Below are 23848 nucleotides of genomic sequence, written 5' to 3'. Positions count from 1 at the left end.
CAAATTCCCCAGGCATCATTCATTGTAAGGACCTTCACCTATAGGAGCTTCCTTCAACAAGAAGTTTGACCCTTCTCCAACCTTCACCTCCCCACCTTCAGTCTTTTCTCCTCTTTTCCTCATCCACTTCTTTATAGACTCTTTCTTTCTGTGACCAAAGAGTTTACCTTCCCTCATTACTAGCCCTTCATTTTGATGTAACCACATCACTCACTTTCTATTCCTCTGCTTATCTTTCTCCTTTCATATCTTCTACCATGTTGTAATGTAGTTTTATTTTTTATTTTTTTTAAACCCTTACCTTCTGTCTTAAAATCAACACTGTGTATTGGTTCTAAGGCAGAAGAGTGGTAAGGGCTAGGCAATGGGGGTCAAGTGACTTGCCCAGGGTCATACAGCTAGGAAGTGTCTGAGGCCAAATTTGAACCTAGAACCTCCTGTCTCTAGACCTGGCTCTCAATCCACGGAGTCACCCAGCTGCCCCCTGTAATGCAGTTTTATAAAAGAAGCATTAACATGTAGGCAGAACATTATCAGGTTTTGTCCATAATATCCCCTTTCTATCTCTTTACTGAACCTCTACCAGCTTTCTGTCTTCACCTTTGTCTCCTTATGGACATAGAAACTATTAGAAAGAATTCTTTTGTTGGTCCCTCTGTTGTCAATATGTAGCTATTATTATCTGCATTTATTCATTCCTTCTGTACCCTGTTGTTTGGAGTGTTTGAGAAGCAACTTATCCTTTTCTTTCTAGAAATCGTCCAAACTCTTCCTTATTATTGAATGTTCTTCTTTTTTACTATTGAGTTAAAGTCACATTTGCAGGATAGGTTACTGGGACTGCATCCTGAGCTCCAATTTTTGAATACATTATTCCATTCTCTGATCTATTTTTTCCTAGTGGGTGCAGTATAGTCTTTCATAATTCAACTATGTTTTCTTTGTATTTGAAGGACTTTATTGTGATGGCTTGTAAATTTTATTCCCAAGATTAATAAAATTTAATCAATATGTGTTTGAGTTTAAAGCTTTGTTCTCTCTCTCTCTCTCTCTCTCTCTCTCTCTCTCTCTCTCTCTCTCTCTCTCTCTCTCTCTTTCTCTCTCTCTCTAGCAATCTGTGAAATCTTTGAGTTGGGTTTTCATTTTTTTTATGTCAGAAGTTCTGGGTAATTCTCTTCTATTATTCCATCATTGTGGTATTAAGTTTTTTTTTTCTCCTATTGTGTTCTTCTGGGATAGGTTTTCTCTGTGCAATCTATCTGTGAGATCCATGTATTCTTCTTGCCTAGTAAGAATATTTCATTTTGATGTTTTTTTTCCTTTTCTTTTAGGGTTTCCTTCATCTCTATGTATTTTATTACTAATCTATCAATCTCTCTTTAATTTCTTTGGTGAATCTTATCATTTAAGATTCAAGTTTTTCTATTGTTTTCATTATTTTTGCCTGATAGGACACAAATTCTGCTCCCATAATTTTAATTAAAAAAGCATTTTCAGGAATAGCTTATTGTGGCTCATAAATTCCATAGGGTCATCTGTTTCATTAAGTGTTAGATCCTTAATTTTTTAGAGTATTTATTCATAGTTGCCTGAAGTAGTTTACTAGATCTGAAGATCCAATTTAATTCTGTTTTTACTTTTTTTTCTAACAATTTATTTTTTGTTCCCAGTCTTTGCAATGTCTTCCTCCTGAAATCTTTAATTTTAAGTTCCTTCCTTCTCCCTTTTCCTTATAACTCACATCCTGACTCTTCCCCCTCTCATTGTGGTTTCTTTACAGGTTGGATCTGAAGCATCTCAGCCTCTTCCCATACTGAGCAGCTTATGGTTCACTAACCTGGGTCTCTGACTCAACTGACTTTTTGGGTAGTCAGAATGGGTCCTAGCTGGATGCTGTGTTCTTTCCCTCAGACTTGGTGGAGTGCTGTACAGCTCCCTATATGCATGTTTTCCATCCTGGTGACTTGCCTCTACTCACAATTCCTTAGTTCTCTGACTCAGTACTAGCAGTTCAAAGTTTACTTTCCCTGGCCCTGACAGTTCAGAACTTTACAATGCTACTACATTTGGGTGGCAGCCACTGACAAACTTTTGTTTCTGAAGGGCTGTGTCTTAGCTGTATGTAATGGCCTGACAGCATCTGGTATCTCTATGGCACTGGAAAGTGGAGGGAGATGTGGTTTAGGACTGGGTTGTGATGTAAACCTATGTTATGTCCATGGGAATGCTAAAGAAGTAGAGGAGGGGTGCTGAGTGAACTCAGCATCAGTAATTATCAGTTCCTGGGTCTGAGGGTGGGATTTACTTTTTTTTTTGGATACTAGGTATCTTAAGCAATGGAAATAGCTGATGGTACTTTATCTTTGGGATTTCTTTTATTAAAAAAGTAAGAGAAATTGTGGGTATTAGAGAAAAATCTATTCCACCATTTTGTTGCTCATGTGACCTAGGAATGGATCCAGAAACATGTATATAGTCTAGTAAAATTTCATTAAACAAGATGACACTGTACAAATTAAAACACCAACACACTATTTTTTACTGAGTTGTGGATATTTCAGGACTTCACTGACAATGGTCACAGATTCACAAAATCTTAGAGTTGGAAGGGGCTTTAGAGGCCAATCTGTCCAATACTTTCCTGAATAAGAATCCCATCTACAATATATCTGATCATCCAGTCTTTGTTTAAAGACTTGTATTAAGGGAGAGCTTGCTACCTTTCAGGGCAGCACCTTCTACTTTTATTTAACTCAAATTGTTAAGAAATTTGTCCTCACATCAAAATTAATTTTTCCCTTTATAGCTTCCAGACATCACTCCTTGTTTTACTAGGATCAAATATAACAAGTCTATTTTGTATTCCCAAGAGATAGCTCTTCAAAATCTTGAAATCAGCTATGATGTCCCAGAAATGGTTTTTCTCTTTAATCAGTCAATAAATCAGACAATGAACATTAATAAAACCTTAAATTTTACCCAGGTCACATTTTTTTTCTGGTCCATGATATAGGTCCTGTTGATACAAAGGCAAAAATGAAATTATTTCCATCAGGGTTAAAATTACTACTTTCAATTAATTTTTATAAGGGGAAATCTCAAGTCCTTTACCATCCTAATTGCTTTTCTTTAGGCATTATCCATGTTATCAAGATCTCTCCTAAAGTGTGGTGTTCAGAATGTAATACAATACTTAACTGCTTTTAAATTTTTCTATACTGATTTCAGACATGGACCATGGCATCTGTAACTTGTTATTCTTCTTTGGGATTAAATGTTTTCCACAACTTAAATTTAGGATACCTGGCAGGGTTGTGAAATTGAAATAATAAACAATCATGAAAATAGCTCACATTTATGTAACACTTTGTGGTTTACAAAATACTGTATATACATTATCTCAATTTTATCCTCATGACAACCATCAGTGTTAAGTAGTGCATGCATTATTTATCACCACTTTAAGGATGGGGAAACTGGAGCCGAGAGAGGTGAAATTACTTATCCAAGGTTATATAGTGCCATAGCTAGGATTTCTATCCACATTAACTTAAAATGATAGAGACATGAATAAAATTGAAAGTAACTAGATACTGTACCATTTCATAAGGATTAAATACTCCTAATCCAATACTTGCTTGGTATATATGTCATTCAAAATTCCAAGTGGTCAAAACCCCACTTGCTTTCTTGTGAGTGAAATGAGATATAAAAAAAAAAACACTTTAGTTTTAGCTGCTTAAGGGCATGGGCATTGCTTCTTTTCCTTTGATGAATTGCATAGTGTCTGGTACAGTGCTTAGCCCATAATGGCCATTTAATAAATGTTGACTGACTGAGTTTGACACAGAAACCCATATTAAATGCTTTTCAATGCTATTAGATATTAGGTGTGAAACTTTAAAGAATGGTGTTCGAATTAGGTTTGAGATCTTCACTCAATTTGGAGAGAGCTACTTTCATTAATAAGGTTTTGAACACTGTATCCTGCATACATACATACCCTATAGTCAGCAGGTGCTTAATAAATGTTTGTTGAATTGAATAATTGAATTACACGTGATCATAATCTGTTCAGAACTCTGATGACTGTACTGATAATCTTCCCCCATTGGCCTGGTAATTTAGTACTACAGACAATCAAATGAGAAAGGATTCTTTCTCTCTTTTCACTTCACTCTTTGGATTCTGAATGATTTTTTTTTGTGAAAGGAAGCACATTCACCCACTGGAACTTCCAGTCAACTGCATAATAAGGGAGAAGCTGTATAGTGTGGCTTGGAAATAAATGTTTAAAAATCAACATTTTCATCTTGAAGTTTAGAAAGCATCATATAGCATAAATGAAGCACTAATCTCAGAAGCTCCAGCAACAGGAGTGCACAAATACTAACATTATATATTGATTATATCATACTGGGTTTTTTAGAGGAACTGAAAGCACTACTTCTCTTTCTCTTTCTCCATGATTTATCAGAAAATAGGTAAGACGACTATGAGATCCACAAAAAAAGATAAAAAAGAAAACACAAGGAAAAATCCAGAAAGGAAGGAAACTGAACCACAAAATAAGTTAGATGCTAAGGCTATCACCAAGCCCAGAAATACTCTTGTCACCAGATTAATATTCCTTGCCTTTGGATTAACCTTTGTGGAAATGGACAGAGGATGCCAGTATGACTATATATAACTTGAAACATTCCTCTTTTAATGAAAAGAGCATTTAAGAGGATCCTTTAGACAATCTAAATGTCATTTTTTGTTATTATTTTTCATTTAAAACCCTTACCTCCCTCCCTAGAATTAACACCATGTATTGGTTCTGAGGTAAAAGAGCAATAAGGGCTAGACAATGGGAGTTAAGTGACTTGCTCAGGATCACATAGCTAGCAAGTGTCTGAGCCCAGATTTGAACTAAGGACATCCTTTCTCTAGGCCTGGCTCTCAATCCACTGAGCTACTCAGCTGCCCCTGAACTTAAATGTTATTTAAGGAAATCTAAGCCAGGGATTTCCATCCTATGTAGGCAGGTTGTCCATCTTGTATCTACTAGCAACCCTTTTAGTACTGGTCACTCACCATTTTGGGCAAGCAGCAGAGGACTCAAGAAATTAAGGTTTGTTGAAAATAAATGTTTATTTACTGGTGTCTGAAAGGAGTTAGTGAAAGGGTTTGGCAAGCCCTCTTGAGGGTTGCTTTTATACCTTTGGTGTCCACCTTTCACCCAGCTCTCACCTTTGGTTCCAAGAAGTTATAGCATGTGTATCAGCCATGGGCTGTAAAACTCTCAGTAGATGGGCTAAACCAGGTTAAGGGTAGCCAACAGGCCTCAAACCAGTTAGTGAGTCAGAGGGATGTTTATCCTAAGCATTAGAAGACTTTCCCACATTGGCATGGGTGGATGAGAACAACTTCTTCCAATGACCATGAAGGCATCTGAAATAGCAACTGTGGAGTTCTTAGAGCTTAGTCAAACATCAAAGTTGTCAAAGTCATCCACTGTATCCCCAGGCTATTGCCAATCATCCTGACTTTTATTTTTCCACTGGGCTTGGATGGTTCTGGAAAAGAGAGTGAGGCTGAAGACCCCATGGTGTGACTAATTCTCTTAAAAAAAGAAAGATGAACAACAACATTGACTGACTGGTGAACATACAATTTCAACATCAACTTTAGGCAGTGGAATCTTCTTCCTGATCATAGAACCAAAGCGTAGCAAGAAAATAGGATATCTTCCCCAACATCTCTGTGTTCTAGAACTGGATGGCTTGGATCCTATGAGTTTTGCGGTGTGTGTGTGTGCGTATGTATGATAGAGAGAGTAAGACAAACAGAAAGACACATAAAGATATACTTAGAGACAAAGACAGACAGATCAGAGGGGAGAGAGAGAGAGAGAGAGAGAGAGAGAGAGAGAGAGAGAGAGAGAGAGAGAGNGAGAGAGAGAGAGAGAGAGAGAGAGAGAGAGAGAGAGAGAGAGAGAGAGAGAGAGAGTGTGTGTGTGTGTGTGTGTGTATGTGTGTGTGTGTGTTGGCTAGAAGCATCATAGTTATTCTGAGTTTTCCTAGAGGTACCAGAGTTCTGTAGGAGAATATCATCTTAATGAAGTTTTTTTTCCTTAGTACTCCTTATATTCATCTTCCTTCTGTAGTTAGCTTGGAGGGATGCTATTTTTTGCTTTTAAACAAAGATTGATGATCATTTCAGCCTTTATGTTAACCACAAAGACATAGAGCTCCACAATCTCACCGACTTTGAACTATGCTGTCTTCTCCTACTGTGCCTGGCAAGGATTCCATGAAGGGTGCTCTTAATACCCATTGGAGCTATGGTGTTCAACTCAAGCTGACAAACTGGCCTATTTTCTGTTATCAAAAGGCATTCCTTCATCATGTCTTTGCACAGCTTGTATCTCATACCCATAATGGTCTTCTGCTTTACCTCTTCATCTTATAGTTCCTAGCCACCATCATGACTCAGCCTAAATACTAATTCCTATGCTAGTATTTTCCTAATTTCTTGCAATTGTTGGTATTAGCCATGGTATTACTTTATATTCATTTCAAATATATTTTATATTTATATTTTCTGTGTACATAATGTCCCCTCCTCCCCAACAGTAGAGCATGAGCTCCTTGTGGGTACAGACTGATTGAATGACTCTCTTGCTTTTTCCATTTGTATTTCCAGGACTCAAAACCTGTTGTACATTTTAAAATTATATAATATTTGTGTTTAAATTCAAATATTTGTAGATTGAATTAAAAAGTGGATTCATCTGATCTTATTCTTTATTCTTACTCTTGTTCTTCCTTACATCCCATTCTGATACTCTAATCTGTTTAAATGTTGAAACACTCTAATATTTTATGTTATGAATCTAACTTTGGGTTTCCAAATGCAATGACAGTGAAACACAGGCTCTGGGAAGTTTTTTAAATGAATGAAAATGCGTTTATTATTTATGGTGTGCCAAACACTGTGCTGAGTCCTAGAGATATAAATAGGAAAACCAAGAGAATTGCTTCTTTTAGGGCCTCAAATTCTGTTTTGGAGGGATGTAACCCATAAATGGAAGTTCAACTTCAAGGTGTTTGGAAAAATCCAGGGGTCATTTGGTTATTTTAGCAATTCAGATGAAAGCACCTGGAGTATGGAGGGTATGAGAGGAGGGGAAGCTAGTAAGCTTGGTTATCATCCATCTCAAGGGAAGCAATTGAATTAGTGACTCCAATCTTGTACAAACTATATGAGTAGTCAAGTAGTCTATATATATATATATTCTGGGAAGCTTTTGGTGTTTGAGGAGGCTAGGGAAAATAGGAGGAGAAGGCTTCCACTAGTAATGATGGATTTCCAGTGATGGACTGAATGCCTGGCTAAGTTCAGAGATACTGATAACCAGAAGGTTGATCACTAGGTGATTAATTTTGTCATTCCAAGTACTAAGACTATCTTTGAAAGATTAAAATTATTGTGATCTGAATCTGGAGAGGAAGAACCTATAAGGAGAAAATGCATATATTTGAAAGTATTGAAGCAAAGTAAACTGAAAGTCTCATTTGAAATAATTATTTTAAAACATTTAAAAAATTGTGCACAGGAATCCTTGCCTTGCCTTGTTGATTTCTTAGTAAGTATTAGAGTATACTCATTCTCATTCCAATTTTTCCTCTGGAGCTAAATATTTTCCCTGCCAGAATTTAGGATTTCTGATAGAAAGATATGAAATTAAAAGGGATATGTTTAGAGCCATGTGAAAAAAGTTCCAAATCATCAATAATTAGAGAAATGTACATTTAGATAATTCTGAGTTTTGCCTCTTACCCAATCATGCTGAAAAATCCAGTTTTAAAAATGTGACAAATGTTTGTGGCTCTGTGAGGAATTAGTCACATTGAAGAAATGTTGGCAAAGCTGTGAATTGGTCCAAATAATCTTGGAAAACAATTTGGTTTTATGTCCCATAAAGTAACTAAATTGTTATGCTCTTTGACTCCAGCAATAACACTATTAAGCCCATACCCCAAAGAGGCAAAAAAAGAGAAAAAAGGTGCTATATAAATTATGTATATATGTGTGTGTATATATATATTTATTTATAACTTATTTTTTGTAGTGGCAATAAACTGAAAACTAAGAGCCATTTGGGAGGTGGCTGAAGCCCAAATTTTGGAATATGGATATAATGGAATGCTATAATAATGGTATAAGACATGAAGAAAGAAAGAGTTTTAGAGAAACTTTGGAAGATTCATGTGAACCAATACATGGTGAAATGAGCAGAAATAAGAGAATAATTTATAGTGTAAATAGTACTGTAAAAATAATTCTGTAAGACTTATGAATTCTGGTCAATGCAATGATCAATTATGTTTCCAGAGGATAGTATAAATGGAGGATAATTGCAGAGGTAGTTGGGGTGAGTGGGAAGGAAAGGCTTCTTCCAGTAGACAGGATTTAAGCTGAGTTGAGAATGAAGCCAGGAAACATAGGAGGTGTGATATACAGAAATGGTCAGTCATTTTCTGTAGGTACAAAATAGCAGTTTGCTACTTTGGAACTCAGAACCTGGCAAAGCAGCCATAGGCATGTGCCAAGTGACAGTTAAGAGCAGGGTATAAATTCAGGTCCACAAATCCCTTAGGGATCATTCTCTCTTCTCTTTGGATTAGGGAGGCAGGACAGACTGGGCCCTGGGAGGTGGGAAGTTTGATTAGGCAGGCAGGTAAGGTCAACCTTGATTGCTAGCCATATCAAACACCTTTATTGGCATAGCCAACAAACTTTATATTTAAGCAAGATTATACAGCTATCTTCAAGAAATACTACAGCATCTCACCCAGGGGCTTGTTAGCCTCTGGGCTCAGCAACAAACAGCAACAGAGTCAGGAAGAGACCCCCCAAGGGTCCTTAGGGAACAACTTAAATTAAAATATTTAATTAGTCTTATTACTTAGGCAAAATCATTCATGGTTTCCTTACCCACTCTCCTTCTCCTTTTACCTACCCCAGTTTATCAAATAAACTTTTTGATCCCAAAGCCTGTATTAATCTTTAAAAGGCAACATCCTGTCTTTAGTGACAGTATCAAGATTTGAGTAGTCAGATCCTAGTAACATCTCTAATTGGCTATAGCCATTTTCAAGCCAGTGGTAACCCTTCATTATAACCAATGGTTTCAATAACCAACATTCTACTTCCTGGTTACTTCCACCCAACTGACTGGTTTCTAAGGGTTATGGTTAGTAAGAGAATTCTCAGTCTTAAAGGAGGCTTAGCTCAGCTGGTGTGGGGAACAAATCTTAATCTCATATCTAGCTGTGCATAGGGCTTCTCCTTGAGCTAATATCACTACCCACCTTAGCCCCCTATTGCTCATAATAGAGGTGAGAAGGAATATCATTCTAGTCATTCTGAGAGTAATCTCTATGAAGGCACAAAGTTAGGAGAAGTGTCATGTATAAATAATAACAAGTGGGTCAGTGTTTCTGGGTCACAGAGTATGTGGAAGGAAGTAAAGTATAGGCTAGAAAGATAAGATGGAGCCATGTTGTGAAGGATTTTTTAAATGCCAAAGCTATTTAGTTGATCCTGGAAGATTATCTTAGTTTTTGATGTCTGCCACATTGTACTTACTGACTCACATTGAACTTACAGTTCACCAAAACTCCCAGATCTTTTAATAGACATTATTTGTGTAGCCATATCTATCAAAGCTTTTATTTCTTGAACTTAAGTGTAGGAATTTATATTTATCTCTATTATATTTCATTTTATTAGATTTGGCCTATGATTCTAACCATTTGTTCATTCATCCAAGGGAACATATGCATGAGTATATATCATATATATCATATACTAATGCAAGAATATATATAGATCTATTTCTAAATATATGTATATTTCTCAGTCTATCTATCTCCCTCTCCCCTCTCTACCCCTCACTTTTTCCTTCCTCTTCACCCCCCACTAAGCAGTAGGGAGTACAGAACCTTGGGACTTTCCACTCAGGACTTCCTTCCAAGTTCATATCCATCCATTTTATGATTATTTTTTAGGTCTGGTCATTTACTCATTTAAGAACCCTGAGGGCTGGTGGCCAATAATCATCTGGTTATGAAGACTGGGCCAAGAACTATAGTACCGACTCCATGAAAAGACACAAAAGAGAGAGCTTACTTGGGCTTGGTTAGGTGTGAAGTCATCCAAGCCTCACTACTTGCTCAGTACTAATTCCTCATTTTGAGGTTTCCTCTTCCTGTGAAGCTATTCTTAAGGTATTTCCTAAGTACTTTGCATTTTAACATTCTTAGTCTTAAACAACTTCTGAGCATCCCAGGAAGGATTTTATAGTTCTCACCTCCAAATACCCAACTGGAATTTTATCCTTTTCCATTAAATATTCATGCTTTGAAGCCTATCTTAAATCTGGTCCCCAAGATAGTTTCCCTGCCTTGGCATTCTCCAGCTCATTAACTTCAAGGAAGAAATTAGGAAGGCATTACAATCATTACATCTTCCTAAGGGTCCAAAACAATGCACAGGTTGAGAAGGTCATTGTTTCCAAAAAAGAAAGTCTGCAAAGCTTGTACATAGAGTACCCTCACAGTATTTTAAGATAACAGTTTTTTAACTTTTACCTAGAGAGGTCTTAGACATAATTATAATAATGATTATACTTCCTGCAAACTAACTATGCAACCTGAACTGTGAAACCCCCACTTACTTCTGAGGAAGTAAAGAAGGAGGAATTAACAATTCAGCTTATAGTTTACCTCTCATCCCTTATTTTCCCTCCCCTGAGCATGGAGATTATGGGAAAAAGTCAGTGCCATCAAAATAAAACATCTTTAAAAAGCAACACCCAGAAACAACACGTGTGCTCGTGTATGCATGAGAGGGGGTGGGGCAGATAGGCAGACAGACAGACAGAGAGAGAGAGAGAGAGAGAAAGAGAGAGAGAGAGAGAGAGAGAGAGAGAGAGAGAGAGAGTTGTGCCTGTGTGTGTTTTGGAGGGGGAAGTGGCCATGGATTACTCCTGCCAGCACAGTGAGGACACAAAGGTGACTGTGGAACCACAAGCACAGTTAACATTCAAAAGCACTTGTTGAATGCATCTTTTTAGAGGGAATCTACATTTCAGCTGAATCAGCTTCTTGTGCTGCCTCAGCTGCCCTGTGACATTAGAAATCTATTTCAGGCTCTGAGTAGAACAGTAGAACCTTGTTATAACTACCCTTCCCCTTCCCCAATTGCTCTGTGGGTTCTTAAACAGTGTATTCCATGTCTGATCATGTCTCTAAAATATAGTAAAAACCTGGTAAGACAGGATGAAAATGAAAGGCAGTGTGATGCCATAGTGATCTGTCAGGAAATTGGTCAGAAGATCTAGATTGTAATCTACGGTCAGTATAGGAATCATATGACTGGACAAATCATTTTTTGATGCTCTCTTCTCTCTAGGTTTTGGGCATATCACTCTCTCTTGATTCTTCTCCTACCTATATGATCTGCCTCAGTCTCCTTTATAGGATTATCTTGCCAAGAATGCCCTCTAATCATAGGTATCCTTTGTGGTTATGTCTGAGGCCCTCCTCTCTTGAGATGATTTCACTTGATGATCTCATTAGCTCCTGTGGATTTAATTGCCATCTTTACACTAATGATTCTCAAATCTCCCTATCTTCCCTCACATTCTTTGCTGACCTCCAATCTCCTATCTCCAACTGCTTCTCGGACCTCTAAAACTGGCTGTGCAGTAGACATTTTAAACTCTGTATGTGCAAAACAGAATTTATTATCTTTTCTCTTAAATCCTTTCCCCTTCCTACATTCCCTATTAATGTAAAAGGCAACAGCATCCTCCTAGTCCCTCAGTTTCACAATCCTGGAGTCATTCTTGATTCCTCACTCTCACTTCCCTTATGTAATTGGTTGTCAAAGCCTATCAATTATACCTTTGTAATATTTCTCAAAAATGTCCCTTCTCTTTTCTGACACTGCCACCATTCTGGTGCAGGCCTTCATTACTTCATGGCTGAGCTATTGCAATAGTTTTCTGCCTTGTTTTTCCATGCTCCATCTATTCTCCATTCAGTTACTAAAGTAATTTTCTTAAAGCACAGTTCTGATAATGTCATCTCCCTCCCCTACTCAATAAACTCCAGTGGCTTCAGGGATCAAATACAAAATCCTCTTCTTGGCATTCGAAGCCCTTCCCTACCTACATAACAGACTCCTTCATTTCTAGTCTTCTTACACTTTATTCCCTGGCATGAGAACTTCTGTCAAACATTTGAAGGGAAACCATATAGAATAGATATTAGATTATACTGCTTGACTTGACTTTAGGTGACAAGATTAGGAATAATTTCCAGAAACTGCAAATAGAAAAATTTGGCTTGCGATAAGAAAGATATTCCTAACAATTAGAGTGGTTCAGAAATGGATTAGAATTCATTAAGAAATAGTAAAGCCATTTATTATAGTGGAAAGAGATTTTTGGTTTGAATCCTACATCCATCACTTCCTAATTATGTCATTCAGCTTCTTTAAATATCAATTTCCCCACCTGTAAAATGGGTATAGTAGTCTCTAAACAAGGGATTTTAATTTTTCAATTTCATGAGTACATTTTAAAAATAATGTTTTGATGCTTAAATACATAATCAAAAGAAATGCCAAATTTCCACTAGAGGTTAGCAAAAATAAAGTTGTACATTTCTTTTCCCTATCCAAATCTATGTATCTCTTGAATTCCATGGACACTTTGGATTGATGGATCTCATGTCAAGAACATCTCTGCTAGTGCCTTTCTCTAAAGATGATTGGTAGGAAAAAAACCGAGATTATGTAAAGGTAAATACTATTATTGGATCCTCTGTCACCCCAAATTTTCAGGTAAAGACTTAATTGAATACTTGTTAGGGATGGAATGGTAGAGGGGATGCATTTTATAGATTCAAGGCTAAAATGCATAAATTCTTAGGTTCTTTCCAATATGGAAATTGTTAGTTTTATAGGTGATCATTTTTCATATTTCAGAGAAGACAAGATTCTCAAAGAATGGAAAAGATTATTCATGGCACTATCACCAAAATGGGGAAATAAATCAATGAATAAACATTGATTACACATATTCTGTGTGCCCAGTACTTTGTGAGGTACTAGTGATACAAGACATGACCTGGTGACTATATTTATACATTGGAAATTCACTCTCTTTCATGGTCTCACAGATGACAAATCCCCAGACTACAAATATAGACCTTAAAACATCACTGAGAACTCAAAGAGTAAAACTGTACTAGAATTAGGCAGCTCATTTTCATTAATGAAAATGTATCCTGGAATATTGTGGACATACCATTGAATGAAGAAATTTGTTAAGTCCTTAAAAAGGATTGTGCTAAGCACTGGGGATACAAATAGAAAAAGAAGGCTGTCCTTGCCCTAAAGGAGATCACATTCTCATGAAGGAGAAAATGCATATGGAAGGTTTGAGCTACAAGTCTGATGGGGAAAAAAATCCCCTGGCCCATAGGATGCATCAGCAAAGCAGAAGTTTCTATGCAGTCTAATCACTTGGTACTTCTTGCTATTCTCTTGTAACATGCCAAAACTAGGACACTAAGAGGAAGGAGTAGTTTAAAATGTAACAGGGTATACAGTCATGAGCACTTTTCTTTTTTTATATTTTTAATATACTTTTTATTTTTAAAATTTTCAAAAATCTATTTATTTAATTAAATTAGAATATTTTTCTATGGTTATATAAATCATGTTTTTTCTCCCTCTTCTTCCTTCCCCCTCCCAGAGCCAATGAACTGGGTTTTACATGTTTCATTGTTCAAAACCTGTTTTTCATATTGTTAATATTTGTAATAGTGATCATTTTGTCAACATACCCAATCATATACCCACTGAACCATGTGATCAGTCATATATTTTTCTTCTGGGTTTCTACTCCCACAGTTGGTTTTCTGGAAGTGAATAGTGTTCTTTCTCATAGGTCCCTTAGAATTGGCCTGAGTCATTGCATTACTGCTAGTAGAGAAATCCATTACGTTTAATAGTGCCACTGTGTATCAGTCTCTGTGTACAACATTCTTCTGGTTCTGCTGCTTATACTCTGCATCAATTCCTTGACGTCTTTCCAGTTCAAATGGAATTCCTCTAGTTCATTATTCCTTTGAGCACAGTAGTATTCCATCGCCAACAGATACCACAATTTGTTCAGCCATTCCCCAATCGATGGACATCCCCTCATTTTCCTCATTTTGCCACCACAAAGAGGGTGACTATAAATGCTTTTGTACAAGTATTTTTCCTTATTATCTCTTTGGGATTGTAATATAGGATTACTAACATTGCTATATTTACTTGGGGAAACCTGTCAGTTGCCCTGGTTGGAATGTTCATCATGGCATGAGCCACAGGGCAAGTGCCAACTGCCAGTTGGGCCAAGGGTATATAAAGCCCTGGAGACCTAGGGCTGGGTTTTGTTCTTTCCTGACTTCTCCCATCCCCTCTCACTTACTCCATACCCCCTTGGGACCTGGGTGGTAGGAGTGGGAACGTGGGTAGTTGTTAGGCTTAGAATAGGGTTAAACCAATTCTGCAGAAAAATTTATCAATACTATCAGCACTACTGGCAAACCTTTAGTCAAAGATTAACTTTATTTATTATCCAGAGACCACATCGCTCTGACCCAGGGCTCCCTGCCCTGGGTCAGCAGAAGAGCATCCAGACAAGACCTATTAGCAACCTTAGTCAGATAAATCTTTCACCCTTAGTTCTCAGTACTTCCTAACCCTCTTTCCACTGCCTTATCTCCTATACTCCTGTTATCAATGAACCCCTTAGCCTTAACTTGAGAACTTTGTGGTTTTGCCTACCATCTAAGGCCAAGCAGGGACAGCCAACAGGAAAGGTTCTGATCAGTTTCAGCAGGGATAAACTCCATTGCTGTAGGACAGGAAGTCCAGTATTCACCTCCTGTCAACCTACTACACACCAATAGGAGGCTACTTCCTCAACAGGAAAGGGGCTGGAGATTAGACATCTTAAAGGAGTCTGGTGTCTAGCAGTGAGAGTTTCACTTAGCACTCTGTTCACCTGGGTTGGATCCTTGTTACATTTATAATCAGTTTCAAGCTCAGCTCTGGTACAGCCCATACCATCCTCTCTACAGCTAGCACCTTCCTCCTTCCAGTGTTATTACTAGCATAAGGCCCTTTGTCCTACTCATTAAAGGATACAAACCCAGCAAGGGTATGACTGGATCAAAGGGCAGACAGCCTTTTAAAGCCCTTTGGGAATAGTTCCAAGTTGCCCTCCAGAAAGATGGGATCAATTCACAACTCCACCAGGAATGCATTGGTGTTTCAATTTTGCCACAACACCTCCAACATATACTCTCCTTTGCTGTCATATTGATCAACCTGCTAGGTGTGAGGTGGTTCCTCAGAGTTGCTTTGATTTCTCTAATTATGAGAGATTTAAAACACTTTTCATGTGTTTATGGATAGTTTTGGTTTATTTATCTGAAAACTGACTATTCATATCCCTTGTCCATTTATTAATTGGGGAATGGCTTGCTTTTTTTCTACAATTGATTTAGCTCCTTATAAATTTGAGAAATTAGACTTTTGTTAGAGGTTTTTTAAATATAGATTCCCCCCAATTTGTTGCTTCCCTTCTAATTTTGATTGCATTGGTTTTGTTTGTATAAAACCTTTGTCATTTAGTGTAATCAAAATTATTCATTTTTACATTTTGTAATATTTTCTTTCTCTTACATGGTCTTAAATCTTTCCTTTCCTATAGATCTGGCAGGTATATTATTCTATGTTCACCTAATTTACTTATAATTTCGTTCTTTATATTTAAGTCATTCACTCATTCTGAATTTATCTTGGTGTAGGGTGTAAGATTTTGATCTAAACCTAATCTTTCCCATACTGTTTTCCAATTTTCCCAGCAGTTTTTGTCAAACAGTGGGTTCTTGTCCCAAAAGCTGGGATCTTTGGGTTTATTGAATACTAATTTGCAGAGGTCATTTACCCTGTCTATTCCATTGTCTTCTGTCTCTTCTGTATCTTAGCCAGTGCCATATTGTTTTGATGATCATGGCTTTATAGAACAGTTTAAGATCTGAAACTGCTCGGCCCTCATCCTTCACATTTTTTTTCATTAGTTCCCTCAATATTCTTGATCTTTTGTTCTTCCTAATTAACTTTGTTAGAATTTGTTCTAATTCAATAAAAAAGTTTCTTGGTAGTTTGACAGGAATGGCACTGAATAAGTAAATTAATTTTGATAGGATTGTCATTTTTATTATATTAGCTTTGTCCTTCCCATGAGCAATTAATGTTTTTCCAGTTATTTATACCTAGCTTTAATTGTGTGGAAAGTGTTTTGTAGTTGTGTTCATATAGTACTTGTGTTTGTCTTGGCAAATAGAATCCTAAATATTTTATATTGTCAAGGGTGATTTTAAATGGAGTTTTTCTTTCTAACTCTTGCTGCTGAATTGTGTCAGAAATATATAGAAATGCTGATAATTTATGTAGGTTTATTTTGCATCCTGCAACTTTGCCGAAGTTCATTATTTCCATTAGCTTTTTAGTTGATTCTCTAGGATTTTTTAAGTAGATCATCATATCATCTGCAAAGACTCATAGTTTAGTCTTACTGCCTACTTTGATCCCTTAAATTTCTTTTTCTTCTCTAATTTCTACTGATAGTAGATCATCATATCATTTGCAAAGAGTGAGAGTTTATTCTGCTTACTGCCTACTTTGAGCCCTTCAATTTCTTTTTCTTCTCTAATTGCAACTGATAGTGTTTCTAGTATAATGGTAAATAATAGGGGTGAAAATCCGTGCTTTACTCCTGATCTTATAAGGAAAATTTCTAACTTATCTCCATTGCAGATGATGTTTGCTGATAGTTTTAAATATATACTGTTTATTATTTTTAGGAAAGGCCCATCTATTCCTATACTTTCTAGTGTTTTTCACAATGGGTGTTGCATTTTGTCAAAGGCTTTTTCTGGACCTATTGAGATAATCATGTGATTTCTTTTGGTTTGATTACTGATATGGTCAATTGTATGGATGGTTTTCCTAATATTAAACCATCCTTGCATTCCTGGTATAAATCCCACCTGATCATAGTGAATAATCCTTGTAATAACTTGTGGGAGTCTTTATGCTCGTGTTCTATGTTCTTTTTTTTAAACCCTTAACTTCTGTGTATTGACTCATAGGTGGAAGAGTGGTAAGGGTGGGCAATGGGGGTCAAGTGACTTGCCCAGGGTCACACAGCTGGGACGTGTCTGAGGCCAAATTTGAACCTAGGACCTTCCATCTCTAGGCCTGACTCTCAATCCACTGAGCTACCCAGCTGCCCCTCATATTCTATATTCTTTAAGGAGACTGGTCTGTAGTTTTCTTTCTCTGTTTTTTGTTTGCCTGGCTTTGATATCAGTATCATATTCTTGTCATAAAAGGAATTTTGTAAAACTCTTTCTTTGCTTATTTTGTCAAATAGTTTGTATAATATTAGGATTAGTTGTTCTTTAAATGTTTGATAGAATTCACTTATGAATCCATCTGGCTCTGGTGATTTTTTCTTAGGGAGTACCTGGAAGGCTTGTTCAATTCATTTTTCTGAGATGGGACGGTTTAAGTATCCCATTTCCTCTTTTGTTAATCTAGGCATTTTTTTGTAAACATTCACCCATTTCACATAGATTATCATTATTGGCATATAATTGGGCAAAATAGTTCTTAATAATTATCTCAATTTCCTCTTCATTAGAGATAAGAACACTCTTTTCATCTTTTATACATTGCAAATAAATAAAGGAATATACATTATTATATTTTTATATACAAATTAAAGAAAAAAATTACTGATTTCCTTGAAGAGAATGACAATGAAGAAATAACTTATCAAAATCTATGATAGCCAAAGAAGAACCCAGGAGAAATTTTATATCCATGAGTGCATATATCAACAAATCAGAAAGGGAATTTTTTCTTTGATTTGTTCTTTGACCTACCAGTTTTGAAGACTTAGATTCTTTAGTTTCCAATTAATTTAAAAATCTGTCTCTCCATAAACTCTTATTGATTAAGATTTTTATTGCATTATGGTCTAAAATTTTTGCATTTATTTTTTCTGCTTTTCTTCATTTGTTTGCAATGTTTTTCTGCCCTAGTACGTGGTCAATCTTTGTATATGTGCCATGTGCTGCTGAAAAGAAGGTAGTTTCCCTTTTATCTCTATTCATTCTTTCTCCAGATATCTATAAGCTCTAATTTTTCTAATATTTCATTCACTTCCTTTACTTCTTTCTTATTTATTTTTCAGTTTGACTTATCTAGTTCTGATAGCAGAAGTTTGAGGTCCCCTACTAGTATGGTTTTTATTAACTATTTCCTCCTTAAACTCCTTTAGAAATCTGAATGTTGAGTACTGATATTTCTTCCTTATTTATTGTACCTTTCATCAAGATGCAATTACCTTCCTTATCTCTTTTAATCAGATCTATTTTTGCTTTAGCTTAGTCTGAGAGCATAATTGCTACTTCTGCCTTCTTTGTCTCAGTTGCAGCCTGGTAAATTTTACTCTTCCCTCTTACTTTTACCCTTTGTATATGTACCTGCTTCAAGTGTGTTTCTTACACACAACATATGGTAGGATTCTTGTTTTTAATGCAATCTGCCTTCTGTTTCCTTTTGATGGGTGAGTTCATCCCACTCACATTCACAGTTATGATTCCTGTCTGTTTATTCCCGATCATTTTGACTTCCTCCTTTGATTCTGCCTTTTCTCTTATCCCTCTTACCCTCCTCTCCAATTTTTTGCTTTTAGTCAGTCTTCCCCCTTTCCCCTCCCTAATGTTATTCCCCTTCCCAACCCCTCCCCTCTCATTATTCCCTTCTTACTAAAGTACCTTTTAAATGACTCCCAATTTCTCTCTCCCTTGTATTGCTCTCCTTCCCACCAATTCATTTATTAACCTTCTACTTCTTTATAGGACATGATACAATTCTTTGCCCTAATGGATCTGATTGTTCTTCTTTCTCTGAGTCAATTCTGATGAGCATAAGATTTAAGTATTCCTTGTCACCAACCTCTTCCACCCTTCCATTGTATTGGTATTCCCCTCACCCCCGTGTGCTTCTTTTCCCATTTTTCTTAGTATTATCCTCTTTTTACTCTTACCTGAGTCTTGGAACAGTTGGTGAGGGAGGGACCCTGGGACTTTCCTTCTTTCTTTTCATTAAGCTGGAGAATTCAAGTCTCTGAGTACCTTTTAAGTAGAATTGAATAGGAGGGTCTCCTGGCTCTGTCCTGTTGTTGTATTTGCTTTTCTGTCCCCCTCAATGCTGTTTGTTTTTTATTTGTGTGGAAGGATTTTCATAGAGGAATTGCTTTTGCCTCCCCTGAACACTTTTAATAGCTAGAAGGAACCACTTAATTGTTTGGGCCATCTTTGGGAATATATAAGGAAACATCTAGGCTCCACAAGGACTCAACTCTTCCATGAACAAATATGAATACAGTCCCACAATAAACAGAGGTTCAGCCCCTTTTGGAGCATCTTGTAGGATGATACTGATCAGCAATACTTCGGATTTCAATAATTCCTTATAGAGGGACAAATAGAGTAGAGACACTGTCCTGCTTTACATTATGTTGTTAAGGTTTCATAAGGCAGGGAGATTTCAGACTACTTTTGTGTCAGCAGAACAGATCCCCCCACAGAAGAGTTATCCCAAAAGGCCATAGAAGAATTATCCCAAAAGGCCATAAACAAATGTGACAAAAACCCCACTTTGTTTCATATGAACTTAGGAACAATATTCTTAATAACATCAGCCATTTAAAAATATTGCCATGCTATCAATACTTCAAAGAATTAAAAGCTTTCAAAATACAGAGATTTAGCAGAAGAAATAAAAATTACAGAGGAAGAGAAAGAAGTGTATATGCTTCCCCTATTCTGTCTGCTCTTGTAATTGTACAGAAGATGCTTTTAGAAGATGAGTTTCATTCCAGTATTTTTATTCATTTGCTACAAATGTATTGTTAGACACCTATGCCACAGACTATAGTACATTTAAAATAAAATATGACTAGTGTAACAACTTTTCTCAGAACTATATTTTTCTGAACTCCATAGGAAAAATGTGAAAAGAATGATTTTTAAAATTATAATAGTAAACATTTAGTCTAGCTACATAACAATCCTGTTGCTATTCAGTCATTTCAATTGTGTGCAAGGCATTATAAGACACAATATGGGGTTTCCTTGACAAAGATACTGGAATCGTTTGTCATTTCCTTTTCCAATTGATTTTTATAGATGAGGAAACTGAGGCAAACAGGGTTAAATGACTTGCCCAGGGACACACAGGTGATAAATGACTAAGGCTAGGTTTGAACTCACAAAGATGTGTCCTCCTACTTACATGCCTGACACTCTACCCACTGCATCACCTAACTGCCCTATAAAGGTCTACTGAACATTAAATATTTTAAAAACAATATAAAAGTAGCTGAACTCCATGAAATATTTCAGTGCGTCAGTCAATAGACTTTTGTTTAGTACTTAATGCCAAGCAATGTATTAAGCACTGGAAATACCAGGAAAGTTAAAGGACAGTTTCTTTTCTCAGGAAGCTCACAATCAAATGGGAGGGAAAACAGCATGTAAATAACTGTACAATCAAACTATCTATAGTATGCTAGGAACTAATCAATAGAGGAAAGCCCCTAGAATCAAGAGGAATCTGAAAGACTTCATGTAGAAGGGTGAATTTTAGCTGGACTTGAAAGAAGAATAGAGAAGTCATCAAATGGAAATGAGAAAGAAAAGCACTAAATGCATGGGGAATAGCCAGTGAAAATTCTCAGTGAGGAGATGGAGTGTCTTGGACCAGCAAGGTGGTCAGTGTCATTGGACCAAAGAATATAGACAGGAGTATAAAATATAAGAATATTGAAAAGGTAGGTAAACAAGTTATAGAGTGCTTTGGACACCAAATAAGGACTTTTACATTTGATACTAGAGAAAATTTGGAACTATTGAAGTTGGCTGGGTAGGGATATGTGTGTCATGGCTTGACCTATGCTTTAGGAAAATCACTTTAGCAGCTGAGTTAAGATGGACCTGAATGGGAAGAGACTTGGGGCAAGCAGATATATAATCTAAATCTATCATAGTTATATCATAATACTCCAGGCACAAATTCATGAGAACCAGGGTGATAGTAGCATTAGAGGAGAGAAGGGGGCATATGTGAAAGATGCCATTAAGGTAAAATTGATAGGCTTTGGCAAGAGATTAGATATAGGGATTGAGAAATACTGAGGGGTTGAAGATGACAAGTAGTTTGTGAGCCTGGGTTAAGTGGGAGAATGATGATTGCCTTTACACTAATAGGGACATTTGGAAGTAGAGAATTTTGGGGGAAAGATAATGAATTCAGTTTTAGATATATTGAATTTAAGATGTCCACGGGACAACCAGTTTGAGATGTCTTAAAAAGGCACTAATTAGAGGTCAATAGAGGTTGGAGAAGGAAAAGTAAATTTTAGAATTGTCAAAATAGAGATGATCATTAAATCCAGGGGAGATAATGAAATCCGCAAGTAAAGCAGTATAGAGGGAGTGTGTAATCAGAATTTTGCTCCCCAGAACTCTCCTATCCAGCATCCCATTTGTGTTATCACACTGAGTGCAAACACTATTTGTGTACGTAGGATAAAGTTCTAGTTGGCCCTGCCTCTCCTGCGCTCTGTGTCTCTTCCCTTAAGCACAGCTGCAGAAGCTGGCTTTGAGCCAGGCAGGAGAATATACTTATGTGGTCTTATTTTTGTTAGATATTTAGTTTTTATACTTCTATTTCTTTTTTATTCCTTCTACTTCAAGTGATTAACAAACTTTATAAAATTAATACTTGGAGTTACTGATATTGGTTTAAATCTTACATTTTTATGACACAAAGTCTGGAATTTAGGACCCTTACTCCTATCTTAAAAACAGATTAACCTTAAAAGTCTTTGTCACTCCTCTGCTGCTACGTCCCACCCACAATTTTCCAACTGCATACTTGCTTCTCCCTCTCTGATGGCTCCCACAGCTAATTCCCTGAGTCTTCCACAGAGAAGGTAAAGCATATATTTCCCTTATATTACTAACAGATGGCATTGGCCCCCTGCCTCCTGGTGCGGCTACACCCCTCCCCACCCCAACTTGGATCTCAAGCATGCAGTAGCCAGTAACTTAAGGAGTAGCACCATCTCTCTCTCTCTTTTTTTTAAACATTTATTAATATTCATTTTTAACCTGTTTACATGCTTTATGCCCCTACTCTCCCCTTCACACCCCGCTCTTCCCCCACCCATGGCCGATGCACATTTCCACTGGTTGTAGCATGTGAACTTGTTCAGGGCCTATTTCCATATTGTTGTTAGTTGCATTGGTGTGGTAGTTTCGAATCCACATCCCCAATTATGTCCACCTCAGCCCATGCATTCAAGCAATTGTTTATCTTCTATGGTTCCTCTCCTGCAGTTCTTCCTCTGAATGTAGGTAACGTTCTTTACCATAAATCCCTCAGAGCTGTCTTGTGTCATTGCATTGCTGCCAGTACAGAAGTCCATTACATTCGATTTTATCACAGTGTATCAGTCTCTGTGTACAATGTTCTTCTGGCTCTGCTCCTTTCACTCTGCATTAGTTCCTGGAGGTCTTTCCAGTTCACCTGGAACTCCTCCAGTTTATTATTCCTTTTAGCAAAATAGTATTCCATCACCCGCATATACCACAGTTTGTTCAGCCATTCCCCCATTGAAGGACATCCCCTCCCTTTCCAGTTTTTTGCCACCACAAAAAGCGCAGCTATAAATATTTTTGTACAAGTCTGTTTATCTATGATCTCTTTGGGGTAAAAACCCAACAATGGTATGGCTGGATCAAAGGGCAGGCATTCTTTTATAGCCCTTTGAGCATAGTTCAAATTGCCATCCAGAATGGTTGGATCAGTTCACAGCTCCACCAGCAATGCATTAATGTCCCAATTTTGCACATCCCCTCCAACATTCATTACTCTCCCCTTCTTTCATTTTAGCCAGTCTGCTAGGTGTGAGGTGATACCTCAGAGTTGTTTTGATTTGCATTTCTCTAATTATGAGAGATTTAGAACACTTTCTCGTGTGCTTATTGATACTTTTGATTTCTTTACCTGAGAATTGCCTATTCATGTCTCTTGCCCATTTTGCAATTGGGGAATGGCTTGATTTTTTATACAATTGATTTAACTCCTTGTATATTTGAGTAATTAGACCCCTGTCAGAGTTTTTTTGTTATAAAGATTTTTTCCCAATTTGTTGTTTCCCTTATGATTTTGACTACATTATTTTTGTTTGTACAAAAGCTTTTTAGCTTAATATAATCAAAACCATTTAATTTACATTTTGTAATTCTCTCTAACTCTTGCTTGGTTTTAAAATCTTTGCTTTCCCAGAGATCTGACAGTATTTTGTGTTCATTTAACTTATTTATACTTTCCCTCTTTATATTAAAGTCATTCAATCACTCTGAATTTATCTTGGTGTAGGGTGTCAGATGGTGATCTAAACCTAATCTCTCCCATATTGTTTTCCAAATTTCCCAGCAGTTTTTGTCAAATAGTGGATTCATTTCCCAAAAGTTGGGCTCTTTGGGTTTATCGTACACTGTCTTGCTGACATCATTAACCCCAAGTCTATTCCACTGATCCTCCCTTCTATCTCTTAGCCAGTACCATATGGTTTTGATGA

General features: G+C 36.8%; 1 protein-coding gene across 1 annotated transcript in view; it reads right to left on the bottom strand.

Moving 5' to 3' along the window:
* Positions 1 to 23848, bottom strand: part of CHST9 (carbohydrate sulfotransferase 9) — a 383826-nt gene that overhangs the window by 147036 nt on the left and 212942 nt on the right. Inside the window, 1 exon segment of the mRNA XM_044666462.1 lies at positions 59 to 81. Within this exon segment, the coding sequence (XP_044522397.1) occupies positions 59 to 81 (23 nt within the window).

Source organism: Gracilinanus agilis, chromosome 1, assembly GCF_016433145.1.
Source record: "Gracilinanus agilis isolate LMUSP501 chromosome 1, AgileGrace, whole genome shotgun sequence".
NCBI lineage: Eukaryota > Metazoa > Chordata > Mammalia > Didelphimorphia > Didelphidae > Gracilinanus > Gracilinanus agilis.
This window is presented reverse-complemented; position numbering and strand designations above follow the sequence as displayed.